We start from the raw sequence: 21,524 nt of genomic DNA, 5'->3' as shown, positions 1-21,524 counted from the left end.
AATCAAGGGTGTGTGTGTGTGTGTTTGGCGAGAGCAAAATCATATGCCAATGTCCATCCAAAGTAGGGAGAGTTTCTCCCCATGCATCTTTCTTTTAGTGGTCCCACCTATAAATGACTCAAAACCATGGGAGGAAGGACCCTCATTTTCCCATGGGTTCCTAAACAGAAGATCCTCCTTGGCCTTAGGCCCCAGGCCCACCTACAAATGAATCCATCTCATAGGGAAATAGACCACCGTGATAGGCCTTGACTAATCAGCATTTTCCAGACTCGTGTAGAAAAGGGATGGACAGAGCTATGCCACCAAGGAGGGCGGGGGCTACTTTGTTGGGTGGACAACCAATAATGACCGCTGTGTACTTTTTACCGGATTTTCTGTTTCTAGTACTCATCCCTTAAACGGTCATATGAATAGAGTTGTTTAGGGTCTCTCTGCAGGCATTTTCTTCTCCCAACTTGGGTCCATCTAGCAACTGCACACTCTTGACTTTGAAATCTATTTTTCTAAAAGATAATTTACCTGTTTGAACTGATATCTGCTTAAACAGACAAGACAGCAAATCTAATCACTCCCCTGTAAACACACACAAACACACACACACACCCTCACATATCCACAGGCATACACACTCACACAGACACACACACAATGACACATGCACAGACATATGGATTCGTTCCAAAGCTTTACTTCGTCTATTTCCGGTTTTTAGCATCTGTTGAATTGCTAACCACAGAGGTGCCGTCTTCATGCCGTCACACACAAGCAGATACTGCACGAGGTCCATGTTTAGCCCAGGCGCATTTCTTCTGAGGCTCATTTATACGTCTTCATGTGCCACAGCCCGTCATTTAAATAATGGATATTTTCGATCCCGATTCCTTTGTTGACTTTCTCGATTTCCTCTGCAGACATCTTCATGACTCCCACACACAGGGCGTGCTGTTTTCCTTCTGCCATGATTGCGACCACCGTGTCCACAGCGGCGGGGTAGAGCTTAGCTCCGGGAGAGGTCAGGCCCGGACACATGATATTGGCTCCACTGAGCACAAACTTGATGGCTCCTTTATCAACCTGCTGGCGGGGCAGGATGAAAGGGTATTTGTGAAGCAGCCTTAGCGTTGGATAAAAAGGCCCTTCTCTTTGTCTAAAAAATAGTAACTCCCCGTTTACCGTGAGGATTTCTATGTGTTCGTGGCATCGCACTATTTTGACCGGATCCTTCTTAGGCATGATTTGATTCAGCCACGGATCGATACCAGGAAATTGCTCTATCAACTGGTTCTTAATACCCTTAATAACGGAAGTTTTCAACTGGATGCAGTTGGACACATTTTCTTTTTCATCAAATTTCTTGAACATGATCCAAGGTGAAGAGGGCGACGACAAGGAAGTGCCCGGAATGGAAGAGAAAATTGAATTACAGAGAGCCCGGCGGAGGCGCTTACCGGAGGACGGCCGGCGAGGACGGTCGGTACGGCTGTTGTTAACCGGAAGAGGGGCGCGCTTTACGGCTTTCCGGGAAATCTACTTCCGCTCCTTGGAATGTGGCGTCGCTCTTTGCGGCAGTATTTGGTCGTCCGATTACTCTCCGGGGCGGGCATGTAAAAGGGCGGGACTTGAGAAGGAAGGGTGGTGGAGCAATCATTTTTGTTGCAGGAAGAGAAGAATGGAGGGGGCCTGTCTTCTATTTTTTTTAATTGGGAAATGGATCACTATCCGTCCAATTACCCACGCCAGAAACCGGGGGACGAATCCTGAACGATAAGACCTCCTGTTCCGCACCGTCACGGCAAGGAGTCGAGTCCTGTGCGTTATTCCTCCCCCACAATCTCTCATGCTCTCACAGTCTCTCGCTGGTTTAGCGCAGCTCCGAATACTTGCAAACAGTCGCTGCCTGTCACCTTCCCAGTTCTCTCCACTTGCACCCGGAGAAGAGGCTTTGCGGCCAGGAGGAATGCGGATGTTGTACGATTTCAGTCCTTTTAAACACACCCAAACTCGTTTTATGGGCCGGCATACGGTCTCTTTTGGTGAATGTAACGGTGCTTCTGAAAATAATGGGCCTTCTGCTTTGTTTGGGTGCAGCGCTTCTCTATTCTTACTGATTTTCTGTGTGCTCATTCTGTCCGTTACTGAGCAGCATATTGAAATCTCCATGGTTGTGGAGCTCTTTCCCTTTTCAGTTCTATCAGCTTTGGATTTATACATTTTGAAGCTGCGTCATTAGGTCCATACCCATTTCAGATTAATGTGGAAGTCACCCTGTTAATTAGGATTTTATCCGCTTAGGTTTTACTTGTCATCCAAAGAAGTGTGAGGCCCGTGAGGGCAGTAACTGTATATTTTATCTCTGTATTTTTTCACCCAGCACAAATAGATCTGTTTCATACTACATACACAGTAAGTGACTGATGAATAAATGAAAGAATGCTTCCTCTCCCCCAAGTCTTGGTCCCTTTGTTTCCCAGACAGTGCTTTGTGAAGAGAATAAGAGCAAATCCTTGCTCTGTGGGCACTTCTCTCCAATAACACATGCTTAATTTGGGAAGCCTGCACTGCAGCAAAATTGTAACAGGTGCTGAATGTATAGTGGAAAAATAACATACATTTCCTCATTTTGGGGAGTTTATAGCACATGAGGGTTTTATATATGTGTGTTTTATACGTATACATATATAATCATTATTATAAGGAATTGGCTCACACGATTATGGAGGCTGAGGAGTTCCAAAATCAACAGTCAACAAGCCAGACACTCAGGAGAGCCGATGGTGTAATTCAGTTTGAATCTAAAGGCCTGAGGACCAAGATGGTATAAATTCCAGTCTGAGTCCAAGTCTGAAGGTAGATGAAGACCACTGTCCCAGCTCAAAGGCCATCCGGCAGGAGGATGGCCTTTTCAGGGGAGAGTCAACCTTTTTGTTTTATTCAGGCTTCCAAACTGATTGGATAAGCCCTGTCCACATTAGGGAAGACAATCTGCTTTACTCTACAATTAAAATGTTAATCTCATCCAGAAACACCCAGAATAATATTTGATCAAATATCTGTGCACCCCGTGGACCAGTCAAGTTGACACATAAATGAACCATCACAGGGGTAGACCATCTTAAATGAGGCAGTATAATGGGGTATTTATGTGTGCTGACCCTAGAGCCCAGAAATGACTCCTGCTCCATCAGTTACTAGATTGAAATCCTGGAAGTTACTTAACTTCATCTGTGCCTCAGTTTATTCATCATGAATGTGTGGTTAACAAGAATACCCATCTCCTGGGGGTGGGGGTGAGAATTGCTTGAATTAATACTTATAACAAATGGGTTTTAAATATTTGACATAGCTATTATTATTAAATTAACATCAAAACAGTTACATAAATATTTTAAACACTCTTCACACAGGACACAGTACAACTGGCCCCACATTTGCGCTTTCCTATTTATAGCTTAGTCTGTTCTGCTTCCCTAAAATTTCACTCGAGTCACTTTGATCCTGTGAAGTCACACACATCCAGATGCATCTCTGGTTATTTTATAAGCCGCTAACCTAATTCATTATATGTGGATTTTATGGGCTTAACTCTTCTTATAGGATGGTTGTCTTTCTTTTGTTCTTAAGGATTGTCCCATTGTTCCAATCTGTGAAGTCATATGTATGAGCAGCATAAACGAGATGTAGAAATTCAGGGGAGGTAAAGTCATTACTGGCTACAATGACCAGGGTGACGTGTCTAGATGCCAAATGGCTTAATCAGAAATGATCTGACCTAGACCTGGCTATCAGAGGCATGCCCAAAGGACTTTGTAGTGAAGCTATATTAAGCAAAGGACTTAAAAACTTTTAGTCTGGAGTTCCATAGCAATGAAAAATCTTTTTGAAGTTAATTATCCTTCTTACCTGAAATCATACTCTTAATTCCATACCATGTAACTCTTCCCCAGGGTGCACTTTCTTAGCCCACAAGCATCTCTTTGCTATCTACCATGAAAAGGGACACGAAGCTCTAGTTTTTGCTTCTAAATTCTTCAGTTAAAATGGAAAACCTCTTTTTAGACTTTCTAAAAACTCACCTTCTCTAAAATCATGGGGCCTGGTTCTTAAACTTTATAGAAGAACCTAGGTCTTTGAGGCTGGCATACATTAGCATATTAAAGAATGTGATACACAAATGTTGCTTTAAACATACTAATATGTTAAAACATGACCAACTTATTCTGGTTAAATAATTTTAAACCAATTCAAAATTAATTATATGGATTTTTAGAAGAAAGAAAGTCATGGCACAAAATTCAGTCTTTCAGGCCCGGGGTGTACCACTTCCTCAGTCTTATCAGCCCCCCTCAGTATCACTTTATTTCTTCATGAAATCAGAATATTATAGCGTGTACTTCACAAAGTGTATGGGGTAGTTACGAGGAATAAAAAATACAGTATATAATGGACTTACCTAATAGTAGGAAACAGTGTAAGTACATTTTAAAGTGTTTATTTACTTGCAAAACAACCTTTATGCAATAGCGATAAGATCTATGATTATACCATATATGTAAAAAAATTACAGAAAATAACGGTAGCTTTGGATAATTTACTAAGTCAAATAGTCAAGAGATGCCAGAATTGAATTTTATATCAGTAATCTCAAGGGAATATGTAATCGACACATGGTGTTTATGTTGCAAAGATGAGGAAATCAAGTCAGAAAATTTCTCAGTTTCCTCTAATCTCCAAAATTCCCAACCTGATCCCCACACCTGGGTTGTATAATTTCAGGGGGTTCACCTAATACAAGCTTCTCTGCATTTTGATAAATGACCACTAGAGGGCAGGAGACCCAAACGAAGTACTCATACCGTTCAACAAGATTGAAGTTCCGTATTAGAAGGAATACTAATAGGTAACTAATACGTAACTATTCTCAATTAAAAGGTAACTATTTTTTATCATACAGTTGTTTTTCCTCAGTTATATTTCCGAAATAAACAAACCCATCTCTGCAGAGTCACAAAATATTTCCCAAGCTCAGGTGAAGCACATTCTAAATAGTAATCTACTTAATTTACAATTTGTGAATTTTTCTCTGCAACTATAGACAATCAGCAATAAAATAATTACTTCTAAAATGACGTCTTTTAAAACAAAAAATTAGCCCTACATTTTTTGCCTGTTGAAAGAAACATTAAAAGTGCCTTTTCTCACATTGCTTCAATGTATAAACTATTTTTGAAAATTAAAAAAGCTATGTGTATTATAAAAATAATCTCACAACATCCAGAATGTTTTAAATTATGTCATCTACCTCATTGCTCCATTCCACAGGTAACACTGCTAAGTTTCTCATATACTGTACTACAAAAATGTACTCTGCATACCAAGCATAGTAGATGGATGGGGAGAAAACATGAGGTTGCGCATGCGCCACACCTGTGCCCAAGTGGGGATGCACAGAGGAAAGGGCTCCACGTGGGAGAGGTGTGCAGGGGGTCCCTCAGGATCCTAGGGGCTCTCATTCCCAAAGCAAACCCTGGCCTCGGGGTACTGAACCCTCCCTTCTCCTCTGGACTCGGCCCACCTCTCGGGCCCTGGGCCAGTCCCCGACTCTCCCGCTCTCTAATTCCCCCGATTGTCCCAGGAGGGGATGGACACGGAACTGTGGGAGCCCCACTCGGTGTGGACACGGCCTGGGCTCCTGGCCCCCAGGCCCCCGGGTGGGTGCAGCAGGATGCGCTCAGGGGTGCAGGGGCCTCCCTCCCACGTGCGGACTCAGCGCGGGGCCGCCGGCCTAGCGTCCAAGTCCACCTCCCGGTGCACATGCAGACCCCAGGCAGCGCGGGCACGAGACCCAACATCAGCATCAGCCGATGGTGCACTGAGCACGTGAGCTCAGGGCACCAACGGCTCCCAGCCCGGCCGTTATCGCACGGCCCCAATGTCCGCTGCTCTGCGACCCCATGACCCCTGGGACCCCCGGGCCACCCTACTCCAGTCAGGCTGGCTGGAGACCTAGGAACATGAAAGTCACAGAATACACCCCATACACAACCTGCTGTCCTGGTCCCGAGACTCCTCCCCGAGGCCAGCGCGGTGCACGGCTGGGTCAGGGGGCCTAGAGGTAGCGTAGACACGGGCCTGGGCAGGAGAAGGTCAGGCCGCCCCTGCCCCTCCTCCTCCACACCCGCCTCTCCCTGCCTTCTCTGGCAGGACCCCGGGACACGCACCGGGTACAGCCTGGCCCTGGCCGCGGCCCTGGCTGGTGTAGCGGCGGCTGGAGGGAGCCCCCAGAGGAGGTGGCCCCACAGGGAGGGCTGAGTGTTGCGGGTAATTCCTGTTATTAGGGAGCCCCTCCTGGGCACTCAGTGAGCTCACCCAAATTTATAGATGAGCCATGGCATGGATGCTCAGGGTCACTCAGCTCTAAGTGACCAAGCCCAGCCAAAGTGAGACTCTGAGAAGTCACCACGAAGATTGCCTGTCACGGGGCTGTGACTGGCCCCAGGTCAATCTGACCCCAAAGGCCATGCTGTGCCCAGGAGCCCAAGACGTGGCCCCTGAGCCCAGGCTTGGAGGTGAGTCCACTGTGGATGGGGGAGTATAGGGAGGGGCACTGCAGGCTGGGGCTGTGAGGAGGCAAGGGCGGTGGGGTCCATGGGTGAAGAAGGCTCTAGGGAGGCTGGAGGGAGGGAGGGTGACGGTGCACCCTGGGGAGGTCCTCTGGATCTGAACACATAGGGCTCTGAGCACCAAGCAAGGAGTCAGGGGCCACTGCAGGTTGGGGGTGGGCAGGAGACACAATCCAGGTGGTCCGACCAGAGCCACAGCATCTTAGACCTGGAGCGAGCTTAATGAGCATGGATTCCCCAGGAGCCACCCAGGGCTAAGGAGACCACCTCTGTGTCCTCAGGTGCAGCGGAGCGCCGGCATGCCTCCCCCTGGGTCTGGCTGTGCTGCCTGAAGGGCACCTGTTCAGGAGAGGTCTATGCCCAGAGAGGTCTGAGCGCGGGGACCACGCCCCACTCGTTCAGATGACCAGGGTGCTCGTGTGCATGTTGTCCTCCTCCAGGCTGACGGGCATGGAGCAGCATCGCCTGCCTGCTGGAGCTGTGCCTGCAGACCCGAGACACAGGGCTGCTGGCTGCGCGGGACAGTCACAGGCAACCACACTGAAAAAGAGGTGCTGCTGGAGCTGTGCCCACAGACCCCTGAGACACAGGCCTGGTGGCTGCGTGGGACAGTCACAGGCAACCACACTGAAAAGCAGATGCTGCTGGAAGCTGAGCTAATGCTGTGGATTTGGGGGGACTTTGAGGAGGTCGACTCCCAGAACAGTGGGGGATGGCAAGGGCAGCAGTAGCCCTGGACTCTGCAGGGCGTCACATGCCAGGGTGCAGCTTTGGGGGCTTCCTGGTTCCTTTTGTGGGTACAGATTGGGGAGCACTGAGAGGGGCTGCAGAAGTGCTGTCAGGGAGAAGAGGCGGGTGCTCAGCTTCTTTTCTTGGCCATCGGAGGACTCGAAGACAAAGCTCATGTTGATCCCCTTCACTTCGGAGCCAAAGGAGCTGCCAGAGTGCTCACTGAACTCTCTGCTGAGGGAGGGCTGCGTCTGTAATGTTCACAGGACTTGGGGTCCTGGGGTCCTGTGGACTTGGAGTTGCTGTTGGTCCTGGCTCTTTGATGGGGCCCTTGTAGCTGAATGGACGGCTGGCTTTGCAGTGGTCAGAGCCACGCAGGAGTGGTGCTCTGGGGTGCCTGTGGGCACAAGTGGCAGTGACCCACCCCCAGGGAGACACGAGGGAAGTCCTCGAGGACAGTGATGGTGGTGGGCACACACGCCTCCACACCCATGGCAGTGCTCCTTGGCAAAACTGAGCTGGTCTTTGGATCCCAGAGAACAGAAGGCGTCCAAGGCTGTGAGTGGTCTATGGAGGTAAGTCAGCCTATAGACCACTCATTTCTCGTATATGACACCATATATATTCTCAACAGCAAGAGAATTTCAGGGTAAAAGTGGAATCTGAGAGTAGCTTGGGCTGGTAGTGGGGCAGAAAATGCCCAGGTAGCTCAGTCTGCTACAGGCTGCAAGTACTTACCTGTCTGACCACCCAGACCCTGAGGAGCACAGCTCAGTGCCTGCCAGTGCCAAGCTGGTTAGAAGATGACCTTGGTGACCTAGAAAAAGAAGAGGAAAGTAAACCTAGAATTAGCAGGAGGAAGGAAATAATAAGGATTAGAGCAAGATAAATGGAATAGAGAACAGATGAACACTTGAGAAAAACAATGAATTCAAGTTCCTTCTTGAGAAGATTTACAAAATTGGCAAATGTTTAGCTAGATTGACTTTAAAAAGAGAGAAGACTCAAATAACAAAAACAGAAATGACAGTGGGACATTACTAATGACTCTGCATAAAGAAAAAGGATTGTAAGAGAGCACTAGGAAAAATTGTAGGCTAAGAAACTAGTTAAGCTTGAGGAAATGGACAAATTACTAGAAGCTGGCAAACTCCCAAAACTGACTCAAGAAGAAATGGAAACTCTAAAGAGGGGGTGATCCTGAGTAACAAGATTGAGTCAGTTATCAGAAAGTTCTCAACCAAGAAAAGCAGGGAATCAGATCACTTCCCTGGTGAACTATCCCAAATATATAAGAAGATATGATGCCAATCATTCTCAGATACTACCAAAATATATATATATATACACGAGGAAGAAACAATCTGTGATGCCTGCAATCTACCCTGATACCAAAGACAAAGACCTCACAAGAAAGGAAACTACAGGCCAAAATCCATTATGAATAGAAATGCAAAAATCCTTAACAAAATACTAGCAAACAGAATTAAGCAGTATATTGAAAGGAATATACATCATGATAAATGCAGTTTATTCAAGGAATGAAAGCATTGTTCAAGATGGTTAAAACTATCAACATAATACTCCATATCAGCAGAATGAAGGAATAAAACTACATGATCATTTCAATTGATGCAAAGAAAGCATGTGACAAAATACAAGATCCTTTCATGATAAGAGAGCTCAATAAAATAGAAGATGACTTTCTCAACATGACAAGGATTATTTATGAAAAACTCAAACCTACCATAATACTCATTGATGAAAGACCTAAAGTTTTCTCCCTGAGATCAGAAGAAAGAAAGAATGCCTGCTCCCATCACTTCAACATGGTAATGGAAGTTAGGTCAGAGCAATTACGTAAGACAAATAAGACACCAAAATTGGAAAGGAAGGGAAAAGTATCTCTGTTGAGCTTCTACATAGAAAATCCTAAGGAATAAAAACAAACAGCAAAAAATAACCTGTTAGAACCAGTAAACATTTTCAGCAGTGCTTTGAAAGATTAACACAAACAGGTCGATGGAATAAAATTAAAAGTCAAGAAATAAATCTATACACGTATAGTCAATTGACTTTCCAGAGATGTAGCAGGATCATTAAATGAGACACAGTCTTTTCAACAAATGGTGCTGTGAAAACTGGATATCCACATGCAAAAGAGTGAAGTTGGGGTGTTACCTAACACCATACAAAAAAATTAAAGTGACTCAAAAAGCTAAATTTAGGAGATAAAAGAATAGTACTCTCAGAAAAAAACATAAAGACAAATCTTCATGACCATTGATTTGGCAATGGTTTCTTATATATGACACCAAAGGCAAAAGCAGCAAAAGACTGATAAATTGAGCTTCATCAAAATTTAAAACTTTTTTGCATGCAAGGACATTCTCAAGAGATTGGAGACAACCCACTGAATGGGAGAAAAATATTTGCAAATCACAAAATATGATAAGGGTCATGTATCCAGAATAAATAAAAAATTCTTATAATTCAACAACAAAAGCAATCCAATTTAAAGTGAGGGAAGGACTTGAATACACATTTCTCCACAGAAGATATACAACTGGCCAGTAAGCATATGAAAACATGACCAACCAGGTCACTAATGGAGGAAATTGGGTTACTTCCAATCTTTTGCTCATGTGAAGAAGGCTGCAATGAATAACGGTGTACATATGCCAAGTGTAGAGGTGTTTCCATGGGGTAAATTCCCTGAACTGTGATTGTTGAGTCAAAGGGTAAATACATTTGTAATTGTGTATAGATAGAGCTCCACTGCCTCTGTTGGAAGGCAACTTGCATTCCCATCAACAATGAATAAAAGTTCTATTTCTACAGCAGCTTCAGAGTATACCTTCAATCTTCTGGATTTAGTAATTTTGTCATAGGAACCTGAGCATATTTCATGCGTTTAGAGCTATATTTGTTTTCTTTGGAGTGTATGATAATGTCTTTTGCCCATTTTTATATTGCGGCTCTTCTCTTTCTTACCAGTTTCTAGGGTCTCTTTATTTATAGAGGCAGTTAGGCCCTTTGCCTGAGATATAAGTTGCAAATATTTCTTCCCAGATTATCACCTTCCTTTTTAGGTTACGGTGTCTTTTCCCTTGGTACAATGTTAAAATGTCAGTTCTCCCCCAATTTGACTTATAGATTCAGTACAATCTCTATAAAATGCCTCAGCAGAAATCTCTTTGTGGAAACTGATGAGCTAATTTTAAAATATATACAGAAATACAAAGGGCCAAGAATAGTCAGAATAATCTTGAAGAAGAAAGTTGGAGGACATACAATACTAGATATCCAGACTTTTAATTCAGCAACAGTAAACAAGGCAGTGCGGTCGTGGTGCAGGACGGACAAATGGAACGGTAGAAAGTACAGATTCCATCCAGAGGCCCACATACAGATACTCAGGAGTGCTACAAGCACAGCGAGGTAGGACCTTCTAAGGATGGGTTAACATGCAAAAACCAATCAATGCAACACTCTAAGAGAACGAAGGTAAAAAACCGTGACATCGGGCTGGAGACCTGATATAGCCTGAGGCAGGACATGAATGAGTTCTGCTGGCCGGCCCTGATTCTGGTGGTCTTTCCTAGCAGGTATAGAGGAAGAGGCATTTCCCAGGTCAACAGCTGCACGCCAGGTACCGGGGGATGTGCTATTCTGCTCAGGCAATGAAATCACACTGAGGAAGCAGCAACGGGAGTCAGTCACCGCCTGGCTGAGCTTACGATCATTCACTGTCCTTTTCCAAGATACATCCCAGGCCTCCTGTGCTCCAGACACCACTGCTGAGATGTCCTTGGGCAAATCGCTGCTTTGCTTTTTCCCAGGGTCCCGTTCTTGGGGCACAGGGTACAGGCACCTTGACGCCTCTTGTCACGTGTGAGGGACAGCTACAGTAGTTCACAGTGCACCTGCAGCCCCCGAGAATGTGCCTCCCACGGGGACGGGCGCTCTTTCCAGGTGGCCCTTTGTCGGGTCCTTGTCACTGAGCACATACGGGGGCCCCCAAGTGCAGTCGCGCTGAGCCTGTCTCCATATCACCTTAGAAGGCCACTGCTGGCCCCACTTCACAGACGAGCAAACTGTGGCTCGAATAGCAACACCTTCCCCGGTGATGGGGTCTGTCTGACCTCAGAGCCTGTGCCTCGACCACCAGGTGGCACTGCCCCAGCCACGCAGCCGTCACGCATCCCTGCTCTCTGCCCTCACCCGCTCACCATATGGTCAGGGTCTTCCCTCCCCTTCCTCCAGGGTGAGCCTGGCAAGTTTCCCCCTTGAGGACCGGCGCTGTCTGCCTGGGGGGCTCCAAGTCTGGGCAGACAAGACACAAGTGGCTGTGGCTTCATCCGACAGCCTCAGACCATGTGGACCCTCCTGCCCGCAACCCACTTTGAGGCAGGTGAGGCTCTCCGACTTCTCCCCGCCAGGCAGAGCTGCGTGTGACTGATGCTCGGGCTCGGGGTGGCAGCCCGCACTCCCGTGGAGCCTGAGATGCAGTCTGAGCAGTGCTCCATCTCCAAAGCCCCCAGCCCGATGCTCTGACCTTCCAGCAGCTTCCCTGAGGCCCCCACCCACCCCCGTGCTCTGTGAAGGCCTCCTCTGCTCATAGGAGCTCAAGGGTCCCGCTGTTGCAGCTGAGAACATGCCCTGGATGGATGCCTCGGGGGAGAGGGAACAGGCAGGCCGTGCCCTCCGGTGTCCTGGACAGCGGGGCTGGGTGCTCAGCTCAGAAGCTGCATTAAGATGCAGGGGCGGCGGGGGCGGGGATGGGGCCAGGACCAGGGCACGGCCTGCGATGGAGAGTCTGTGTAGGCCCTGATGAGCAGTCGTATCAATGGATCTTTGAAATATTGTGCAAGAATTTCTTTTGGATAAATTACCGCTAGTAAAGGTATACACTTGTGGGACTTTGACAGGTCCTGAAAGCTCTTCTCCAGAGAGGAGTGTCCCTCCAGGGCAGCTGAAGGGGCCTCTGCTCCCTCACAGTGTCACCAGAAATAAACACCCACCAGTGATGGTACCCAGTGCTCCTTGGCAGTGAGGACATTTGTGTGCGTCCAGAGCAGGGAGGCGAGCATCTCTGCTGCTTATGGCCACGTGCATCACTTCTCGTTTGAACTGCATGTGTTTGTTCTCTGTACCTTTTTTTTTTTTTTTTTTTTAATGCTTAAAGGGTATATATGAAGATTCTGGCTAACTGAGGTTTTTTTGTTTTTTGTTTTTTTAATTTTATTTATTTATTTATGGCTGTGTTGGGTCTTCGTTTCTGTGCGAGGGCTTTCTATTTGCGGCAAGTGGGGGCCACTCTTCATTGCGGTGCGCGGGCCTCTCACTATCGCGGCCTTTCCTGTTGCAGAGCACAGGCTCCAGACGCGCAGGCTCAGCAATTGTGGCTCACGGGCCTAGTCGCTCCGCGGCATGTGGGATCTTCCCAGGCCAGGGCTCGAACCCGTGTCCCCTGCATTGACAGGCAGATTCTCAACCACTGCGCCACCAGGGAAGCCCCTGTACCTTTTTTAAAACATTGACTTTTGAGAGTTTTTGGTACCACAGGGATGCTTACCTTCCTCTGGCTTTGGGTTCTGAGGAATGCTTTCCCAGGTTCAGTTGTCTTTCTACCAGTGACGTTTGCCTTGTTTTTGCTGGGCCTCTCTGGAGCTGGCCCTGCCACTGCAGTGATGCAGCTGGATCGAGGTCTTGAGATAGTACAGCAGCTGGCGCTGGAGCCAGCCTCACCGCGGGAGGGCAGTGGAGCTGCAAGAGGAGAAAAGGTCACCGGCGTGACTGTGCTCCCATGCGCCTTCCAAAGACCACACATCCCGGTGCTTTCCAGAGGAGTCAGAGCCCAGGAGCCCACAGGAGGAAGTCTTCCCAGGCTGAGGGGTGGTCCCAGGCCAGTCTTTGCTCCTGGTCGGACAGTGGCCCCAGGGGGCTCCGCCCTGAGTGGCCCGTAGGGACCCCTCCTCCTATGCTCACGTGCGCCCACCCCTGGCCTCCTCACCCTGGGCTCGGCTCTGCCTCCTGGGCTCCTGGTCCCCCGGCTGGGTCAGAAGAAGGTAGGCCTGGGGCTCCAGGTCTGAGCCCAGCATGCTGAGCTGCACGTAAGCCATAAACTGCTTTAGGCCGAGGGTTGACAAAAATCCTCCGGAAACTGGTCCAGTCAGGTGCCCGGGAAGGAGCAGGTGGTACTGGAGGTAGAGGGCGGGCAGCAGAGTCAGAGGTCTGGTCTTTCCTTCCTTTCCACAGGCGCCCCTGTGGGCCCCGGTGCCAGCCCCTGCCCATCCAGAGGCCAGCCCCACCGCAGCCCACCCCCACTTGGCTGCCAGGCAGGGGCAGGGCTGGTAACAGGCAGGGGCTACAAAGAGTGTCCATGCAGGACACTCTGACCATCCACCCCCTCCCTCAGGGAAGCCAGGCACAGCCCTCTGTCTGTCCCCGCCCCGCTGGAACATCCGCCCCAGGGGGGCAGGGAGGGCTGTGCTGCTCTGGTCATTGCCCACAGTAGGTGCTCCATGCGCAGCTGGGCTCGGAGGATGGGCGGCAAGGCCGATGTGTGATCAGGATACCCGGCACACCTCTGTCCTAAGCCCTCAGATCGGGGAAGGGGCAAGCACGGCTGGGCTGTGGGTGCATGCATCTTCTCTGGGGACTGGCTCTGAGCCCCCAGCCTCCCCTCTGCTCCCTGGGGACCCGGGACCCCAGCCACAGCTCTCTGACTCCTTTCTTCTTGCAGGAAAAGCCCTCAGCCCTCAGCCCTCTAGCGGGAATCACAAGATGTGAGGGATCCAGGGTTCTGCCTGAACCCCCAACCTCAGCCCCCAAATGTCACCCCGTGTGGAGACAGGAGTCCTCTCCTTGATGCCCACTCACTTCTTTAGTTGTTCCCGGGGTCCGTCCTCCTTCTGACAATGAGGGCAGAGGAACTCCTATCCAGAGGAGGCCAGGAGGGCGTCACACGTGTCCACTACCTGCCTTGATGTCCAGTGGGACTGGTGGACCCCGGACCAGAATGCAAGCCCAGGGGGGCAGGGATTTTTGTCCACTCTGTTCACTGAACTCTGCTAAGTGCTTAGAAAAGGGCCTGTGCACAGTAGGCACTTTATGTACTGTTGACAGAATGAACCTTCTCGGATGTCTGAGTGTACCTGGGGCTCCCCAGCCAGCCGCCAGGGATCCCTGCTCTGGCTACACCCAGGACAGGGGACCCCGCCCAACAGACAGAAATGGGAGAGAGCCTGGCCCACGGTCACAGGATAAGTGAGGCTTGAAGCAGAAACCTTCTTCATGGAGGAGAGGAAAATCATAAATAAGAACCACCACATCCTTCCGACAGGCCAGGCAGGGACTCGGCATTTCCCATAGCTTGTCCCACTGAGTCCTGGCAGTAACCCTATGAGTTTGGTCCTTGTCATACCCCAGCCATCACATGAGCAAACCCAGGAACAGAGAGGTGAAGCGACATTTCCAAGACACACAGCTGTGCTGTAGAGGGGAGAAGCACCTACCTTTTCACCGGCAGGCCAGGGACCTGCTGGGTGCCAGTGACGTTTCAGCAGGTGGAGGGGAGGTGGGTCACAGGAGCTCTGCTCCGGTGGGCAGGCACCAGGTTCTCCAGGTTCAGGGCTGACTTGTTTTCATGCTGGGGTGGATAGAAGGGGGACAGTTCAAATAATGTAGGTAAACAGTAGGAAAATGCAAAAATACAGCCATAACAAGAAGCCAAAGATATATATAAAGAATTTTCTCAGATATTCCCCCAAATATATGAAAAGTAATTTTGCAACTGACCAAGGAGGGGGCTGACTGGTGGAGGTAGAGGAAGGGAGGAGCCCAGACTCCTTGGGACCCTGGCCACTCAAGTACAAAGCCCCTGGGCCTGTAACCCCCAATACACACACACACACACACACACACAGCCTTCCAGTGGGGATCATTCTACACACACACACACACACACAGCCTTCCAGTGGGGATCATTCTACACACACACACACACACACACACACACACACACACAGCCTTCCAGTGGGGATCATTCTAGCATCTGCTTCCGGATGTCATCAGGCCTATAAGAGGTAAGATCAGTGAAACCCCAGACGTGATATCACACGAGGCTAATGCACAAACTCAGAGATGGATGATTACAGAAAGGGGTGGGATGTAGCTGGAACACAACTCAAAACTGGCGTGGGTTCTGGTCCGCAATCTTCCCCCCTTCTGGCCTTATGCCCTAGTCTCTCCCATGGAGGGGTTAAAACGAAATTCAGATACTCCCCTTCTCTGGCATGAAACTTTCCAAGGACCTCTCACATTTAGAATCAGGCCCCCAAGTGCCTCATCTCGGCCTGTGTGTCCCTCTGTCCCCTGATACACAGGCTTACGAGATCCCTTGTGTCCTTCCCTGCGCCAGTTGTTCCGTTAACCACAGTGGGCACAACTGCCCCCTGGTGGTCACCGGCAGCACTGCAGCGCCAGACAGGAAAGCAGAAATTAAAACAGACCTTTGTTTGGGGTCATCAAGGCAAGCCCCACCTTTGTGGGGCTCCCAGGCCCCAGGGGGCAAAGAAGAAGGACCTGCAGGATCCAGGGGGATCGGAGGGACCTTGGATTCTCCATGTCTCCCAGTTTCCCTCCACTGTCCTGGGACGTCCATGAGGACAGGAGGCCTCACCCCAGGCAATGACTCCGCCCCCTTCCACCTCAGGACTGGAGGCTCCTGCAGGGAGGGTCTGTTCCCTGGCCCCGGAGGAGCGGTCCAGGGCTCTACCACGTTGTGCATTACCCAGGTCCCCAGGCTGTCCTCTGCTCCCAAGGGCCCCAGGAGGTAGAAAACATTTACAGGACTCAGCACAGCGGGTTACCAACAGAGAACCAAGGCCAACACACTCTTCTATGAAATCGTGGAACCCTCGGGGTCCCGCCCAAGCACATCAATTTGCAGAGGATGAAGCAGGTCTTCCCTCCCGTATCCTGGTGCCCCCTGGCATGGGAGTGGGAGTCTCGGGAGCCTACCCTCGTCCCAGGTGCTCAGAGCGGTGAACACAAGGCCTCAGACCCTGTCCTCTCCCCGCTGCCCTGGGGATGGCCCGGCCCAGAAGACCCTGGGAACCTCTGGGTCCCCGCCCAGCAGCCCGGCATTTCTCCGCTCCGGACGATGTGCGCCGCCGGCGTGCTGCTAGGAGACGGGGTGCTGAGCCTCCTCCCTCCTGGACCGCAAAGCCCACCCGGCGCGTGCGCACATCCTCTCCCCAACGCCCTACCTTCGGTCTCCGCCCATGTGGGCGTGTCCACTGCCCGCGAGCGCTTCTGGCTAACCGGCCGCGTCGCCAGCCAATCAGGGTGTCCACCATCGGTGCCGCCGGCCAATCGAAGTGTCCACCACGGTGCCGCCAGCGAATCCGGGCACCCATTACTGTGGCGTCCCTCGGAGCCGCGCGGCAGCTGCAGAGGTGATCTGAAGCATGGAGAAGATACCTGTCCTGGGCCTGGGCACCTGGAAGGTGAGGTGGCCCCGTGGTCGGGGAGGGGCGGCGCCTTTCCTCGGCGCTCCCTGACGTGGAGGGGCCACCTACCTGGACACCCGCGGGGACACCCCCGGGACACATGCCGCAGCCTCCTCAGGCCCAGCTGATTGCCCGCACCTGCCGCGGGGCTCCTCCTGTGTTTGAAAGATGGAATATTTAGATATCAGGTTTTCTGAAAATGGAGGTTGTCCTTATTCATATTGAGTCTCAATCATAATTATTCAGAAATAACGTCTGGAAAAGCCCAGAAGAAAAGGTGGTCATGCTTAGATAAGGGCGGGAAGATTGGCAGTCACCTCACAGATCAGAGCAGCAGCCAACCGGAAGATGGGGAAATGTGTGTATCAAAGAGACAAGGAAATGCTGTCATTGCCAACTTGGTTTTAAAAAGAAACAATGAAACTTTGTCTTCTTCCCCGTGTAAAAACCTGATAGTGGAAGTACTTTGGACCTTTCTCTACTTCGGACTTTCTAATTCCTGTCAGTGATTTAGACATAGCACTAACTAAATAGCCTTTCAGATTTGCTTTCTTTTAAAACTTAGTCTTTGGTAAAAAGATATTCATTTAAGAAGTCACATAGGAAGTTATTGGATGAGTAGGAATTCGAATGATCTACCCTTGCTCATCAAAATATTATTTAAATTATTTCTTCTATCAACTTAACTCGTAGAGGCCAGGGATGTAGTTTAATTCATTGTGGTTTGGTAGAATGAGTTGGAATTATTTCCTCTTTACCTCTTGTCGGAAAGATTTTGTTTTAAAGTGGGATGAATTCTGACTTGAAAATTTTGTAGAACTATGTGTGTGTTGTTTTTAATTGCTTCATTTTAAAAATAACTATATAGGACAATTGAGCTTTATTTCTTATTGAGTTAAGTTTTTCTAGGAATTTTTCCATTTTATTTCATTTTTCCAAATTGTCGGCTTCTAGTCATTGATAATAGTTTCTTAGATTTTAAATCTCTATTTTTATCTATATGTACTGCTTTTCTTTCATGTCATTTTTTAAAAAATGGGTCTCTTCAGTCTTGTCGAAAGTTTGTCTACTTTAGGGAATTCCCTGGTGGCCCAGTGGTTAGGACTCCACGCTCCCACTGCTGGGGGCCCGGGTTCAATCCCTGGTTGGGGAACTAAGATCCCACATGCTGTGCAGCGCAGCCAAAAAAAAAAAAAAAAGGACAACAACAAAAAAGTTTGTCTACTTTATTAAGCTTTTTCAAAGAACTGACCACTGGCTTTGTTGATCTTCTTTATCGATTTTTGATATTCATTCTTATTTTCATAAGTGGTTCTTCTAACTTTGAGGTGGACACTTAGTTCATTAGCTCCCAGCCACTCTGAATGTGTTCTCGTCAAATGAAGATCATTATACTAATGCATCTCGTGGAGTGATGTCAAGTTCAAGTGAGAAAGTGCCTTGTGAGCTGTGAAGCCCTTTGGGAACATTGGGTTTAATGGTCCTGTGAGCCGTCCCAGGCCTCTTCCCCTGGTTCCAGGCCCCTTGCCTGCTAGAACAACCCCGTTCACAGTGAGCGTTTTCTTTTCTGAACTTCCACATTCCTGATAGAGTCCATCTCGTTCCTTTGGGTCTGGCAGATGCTCTGTGTGATGGATTATCTTTGTGTGCACATGTCTACCTTCACACTTGGGCTGATAGTCTCTGTGGGTAGAGGGTGAGCCTGTACCTCCTTGCAGCTCACCTGTCATCTTTATGCATCCTAAATTTATTTATTCCTGTGTTCCATTCTGGAAGCACGGCCTCTAGCTCAGTTATTTGCAAACACTAAAAATACCTAAAGCGTTTTCTGCAAATAAGTAAAGGAATTTGAACTTAGATTAACTATAAATCCTTTCTGACTCTGACATTAACAAATTTTAGGACGAAGGGATAGGAGTACCAATTCAGTAACTTCATTTTTTACGTATCATTGGTTGTGCATTCTAGAGTGCAAAGGGGGAATTAGGGTTGGCCTCTCCAGAATGTGGGTGGCTTATTTCTGTTCCTCATTTTGCAGGCAGCCCCATGGGAAGTGACGGAGGCGGTCAAAGTGGCGATAGACACGGGCTTGTACCACAATGAGAATGAGGTTGGAGTGAGGATCCAATGCAAGGTTAAGGAGGGCATGGTGAGGCGGAAGGACCTGTTTATTGTCAGCAAGGTAGGCCTTCCCTGGCAGAGAGAGCGGGGTGCAGGCAGCTCAGGGCTGGGCCACGAGATGGGGGGAGCAGCACAGGGGGGGTTTTCCGGTCTCCTCACGGGAACTGATGACTCCACCTTGAACCAGACGGGACAGGACTTCTGCAGCTTCGTGCAAATGCTGGGAGTGGTGCGGTCAAGGGGTCGGGGACAGCATGACAAGCAGAGGGAACCTCTTGAGCAAAGGCACGGGGTATGGGACAGCGCGGGGTACAGGGGCCCATAAGAAGCTTGACGTTCCTACATCGAAAAATGTTAGGCAGCAGAGAGACGCGAGGCTGGGGAAGCGGATGGGCCAGACGGTGGAAGTCCGGATGCCGTTTGAGGAGCTTATTCTTTTCCCCTTAGACAAAGGAGCACCGCTGAAGGCTTTGAAGTAGGGAGCTTGTATTCTATGTAAGAGAGACTTGTGTTGTGTCGAAGTGATTGTAGCCGCTGAAAGAAGCACGTGTTTGAACAGGAGGCAGGAGACAGGCGACAGTAACAGCCGTAGAGGCGGGGGTGATGACGGCCTGAACTAGGACACAGGCCAGGACGGGACAGAGAAAGGCTTGTGAAGGACAATTAGGAGGCAGGCCCTGTGGGAAGTGCTGGGGGTAGACCCGGATGGTGGAGAATTAAAGAACTCCCTTTAAGCACTTTATTTTAAACTTTTTGTTGAAGTGATAGGTACATACAAAAAAGTGCACACGTAAGAATAGAGCTTGATACAGTCTCATAAGCTGAGCCCAGCTCTGACCAGCATGTGGATCAGGAAACAAACATGACCAGCCCCCCCAGAGGCCCCCAACTGTGCTCCTTTCGCGTCCCCCGTCCTTCAGAAAGGGCAGCCACTCTTCAGATGTCCAACAGTATTGAGTAGCTTTAGAGCTTTATATGGATAACATGGTACGTTCCATGATCGCTTGTGTCCTGGTCCTTCACTCAGCGTTTCACCTGTTAGATCCTCCACACCCGCGTGTGACCGCGGGTCACTGTTCTTCTCACTGTTCCTGCGTGATGCTCCATGTGGGAACACGCCACAGAGCAGTTGTCCATTCTGTACTTGATGGGCACTCGGGTAGTCTCCCATCTGGGGGTATAGAGCGTCGTGTCCTTTCTTTTCTATGAATAAACTTTTTAACTGAAGTGTAACATACAGAGAAGCATGCGGGGTCTTGAAGGGCAAAGCCCGTGGTGTTTCCACCAGTGAGCCCTCGCAAGCACCCAGCACCAGAGCAGAAACAGAACGTCGTCCAGTTCTGGAAGCTGGAGGGTGTGTTTCCTAAGTAGGGTTGTGGATGCCCCAGGAATGCTTCTCCTTTGGGGGCTCTCCTGATGGCTGCACCCAGCACATTCCTGGTTCCCCCTGATTCACTGAAGCGAGTCTCCATCCGGTCACTTATGACCTGGATCGTTCGAGAATTCAGAGTGTGGAGGGGACAGGGATCTCCTCTCGAGCTTCTCAGAACGTCCACTGGGGCCGCTGGGGCGTGTGTCTGTCCCTTGTGAGCTTCACTCATCCACTCAGCAGATATTTATTGAGCACCTTCGGTTTGCCCAGCTTATTCTAGATGTTCAGGAGACATCTGTGAACAAAACAAAATCGGACCAAGATCCCTGCCTTCGTGGAGCTTACATCCTAGTGGCAACAGACAGACAATAGCAGAAAATACAACATGTAAGATGTCAGGTAATGATACACACGCACAGAGGGGGTGGGAGGCCGTGGTTTTTACCTAAAGTGATGAGGGGGGCCTGACGCAGCAGGTGAGGCTCGAGCGCTTCTGACACAGGTATTCACAGCGGGCTGGCGTCTCGGGGATCACAGTCTAGTCTTTCCACTTCACAGCTGTAGACCCTCAAGGTGCGTCACCTAGCTCATCAGTGACAGAGTCGAGACAGGCGTGTAGGACCCCTTTTCTGGTGGACTGTTTTCCCTGGTAAGCTGTGATTTTCTTTGTAGATCGAGCGCCACCCATACCTGACTCAGAAGAACCTGATCAGTTTTTGCCAATGGAGAATTGTGTCCATGACTGCTTACCGGCCCCTCGGGGGCTCCAGGTAGGGATGTGCCAGTGTTCCTGAGCCCAGACCCAAGCAGGAAATAGCTTCGCCCTCCAGTTTAATGTGGGGAGTTAGCGGAGGGTTTAACGAAGGCCTGGGCGGGGTGTGGAGGGCCCACAGGCACCTGCAAGGGGTAGGGGGCTGTCAGCTCCCTAGGCCCTCCGGCTGGGGGAGGGGCCGGGACTGGGGGCTGCTTTGAGGGGCTGCCCCAGCTGAAAGCGAGCACTTTGCAGAGCTCTGGACCAGTGCATCTCGTCCTCTCCTGGGCCTCTGACGGGACGGTTCATAGACATGGTTCACGGACACCTCCATCTCCATAGGAGCCAAACGCCACATGCCATCTTCCCCAGAACCTGCCCTGCCCTACATGAACCAACAGGCCTCCACC

The 21,524-nt window shown here is 49.5% G+C and overlaps 2 protein-coding genes and 1 long non-coding RNA gene across 8 annotated transcripts in view; 1 reads left to right on the top strand and 2 right to left on the bottom strand.

Annotated features, from left to right (window-relative positions):
* Positions 1–675: 675 nt before the first annotated feature.
* On the bottom strand, positions 676–1,549 carry LOC103003984 (malignant T-cell-amplified sequence 1-like). 3 transcript variants are annotated; one of them, XM_057543795.1, is made up of 2 exons: positions 1,177–1,549; positions 676–1,080 (listed from the first exon to the last, which is right to left on the bottom strand). In XM_057543795.1, the coding sequence occupies exons 1-2, from the start codon at positions 1,363–1,365 to the stop codon at positions 820–822; spliced, it is 450 nt and encodes a 149-aa protein (XP_057399778.1). In that variant the 5' UTR covers positions 1,366–1,549; the 3' UTR covers positions 676–819. The 3 variants fall into 3 exon arrangements, with proteins under 3 accessions (XP_057399778.1, XP_057399779.1, XP_007167520.1); XM_057543796.1 differs by having other exon boundaries at positions 676–1,077; XM_007167458.3 differs by having other exon boundaries at positions 676–1,532.
* Positions 1,550–4,150: 2,601 nt separating this feature from the next.
* Positions 4,151–16,599, bottom strand: LOC103003715 (uncharacterized). 3 transcript variants are annotated; one of them, XR_009007656.1, is made up of 6 exons: positions 16,380–16,599; positions 14,873–15,006; positions 13,369–13,555; positions 12,931–13,121; positions 8,091–8,169; positions 4,154–7,919 (listed from the first exon to the last, which is right to left on the bottom strand). It is a non-coding gene; the product is annotated as an uncharacterized LOC103003715 (long non-coding RNA). The 3 variants fall into 3 exon arrangements; XR_449766.2 differs by having other exon boundaries at positions 4,155–8,169; XR_009007655.1 differs by lacking the exon at positions 13,369–13,555 and having other exon boundaries at positions 4,151–8,169.
* A 181-nt stretch (positions 16,600–16,780) lies between these two features.
* The window catches only part of AKR1E2 (aldo-keto reductase family 1 member E2), a 32,492-nt gene continuing 27,748 nt past the window's right edge, over positions 16,781–21,524 (top strand). For both annotated transcript variants that reach the window (XM_057544036.1, XM_057544035.1), the window contains exons 1-3: positions 16,781–16,867; positions 18,909–19,052; positions 21,036–21,133. In XM_057544036.1, the coding sequence (XP_057400019.1) occupies positions 16,829–16,867; positions 18,909–19,052; positions 21,036–21,133 (281 nt within the window). In that variant the 5' untranslated portion in view covers positions 16,781–16,828. The remainder of the gene's footprint in view (positions 16,868–18,908; positions 19,053–21,035; positions 21,134–21,524) is intronic.

The sequence above is a fragment of the Balaenoptera acutorostrata genome, chromosome 3, assembly GCF_949987535.1.
Source record: "Balaenoptera acutorostrata chromosome 3, mBalAcu1.1, whole genome shotgun sequence".
In the NCBI taxonomy this organism is placed as follows: Eukaryota; Metazoa; Chordata; class Mammalia; order Artiodactyla; family Balaenopteridae; genus Balaenoptera; species Balaenoptera acutorostrata.
The sequence above is the reverse complement of the archived record's forward strand: the minus strand, read 5'-3'. Positions and strand labels throughout refer to the sequence as shown.

Excerpts from the sequence above, each read along its gene's own strand:
- LOC103003984 (XM_007167458.3), bottom strand. The coding sequence starts at position 1,365 with ATGTTCAAGAAATTTGATGAAAAAGAAAATGTGTCCAACTGCATCCAG.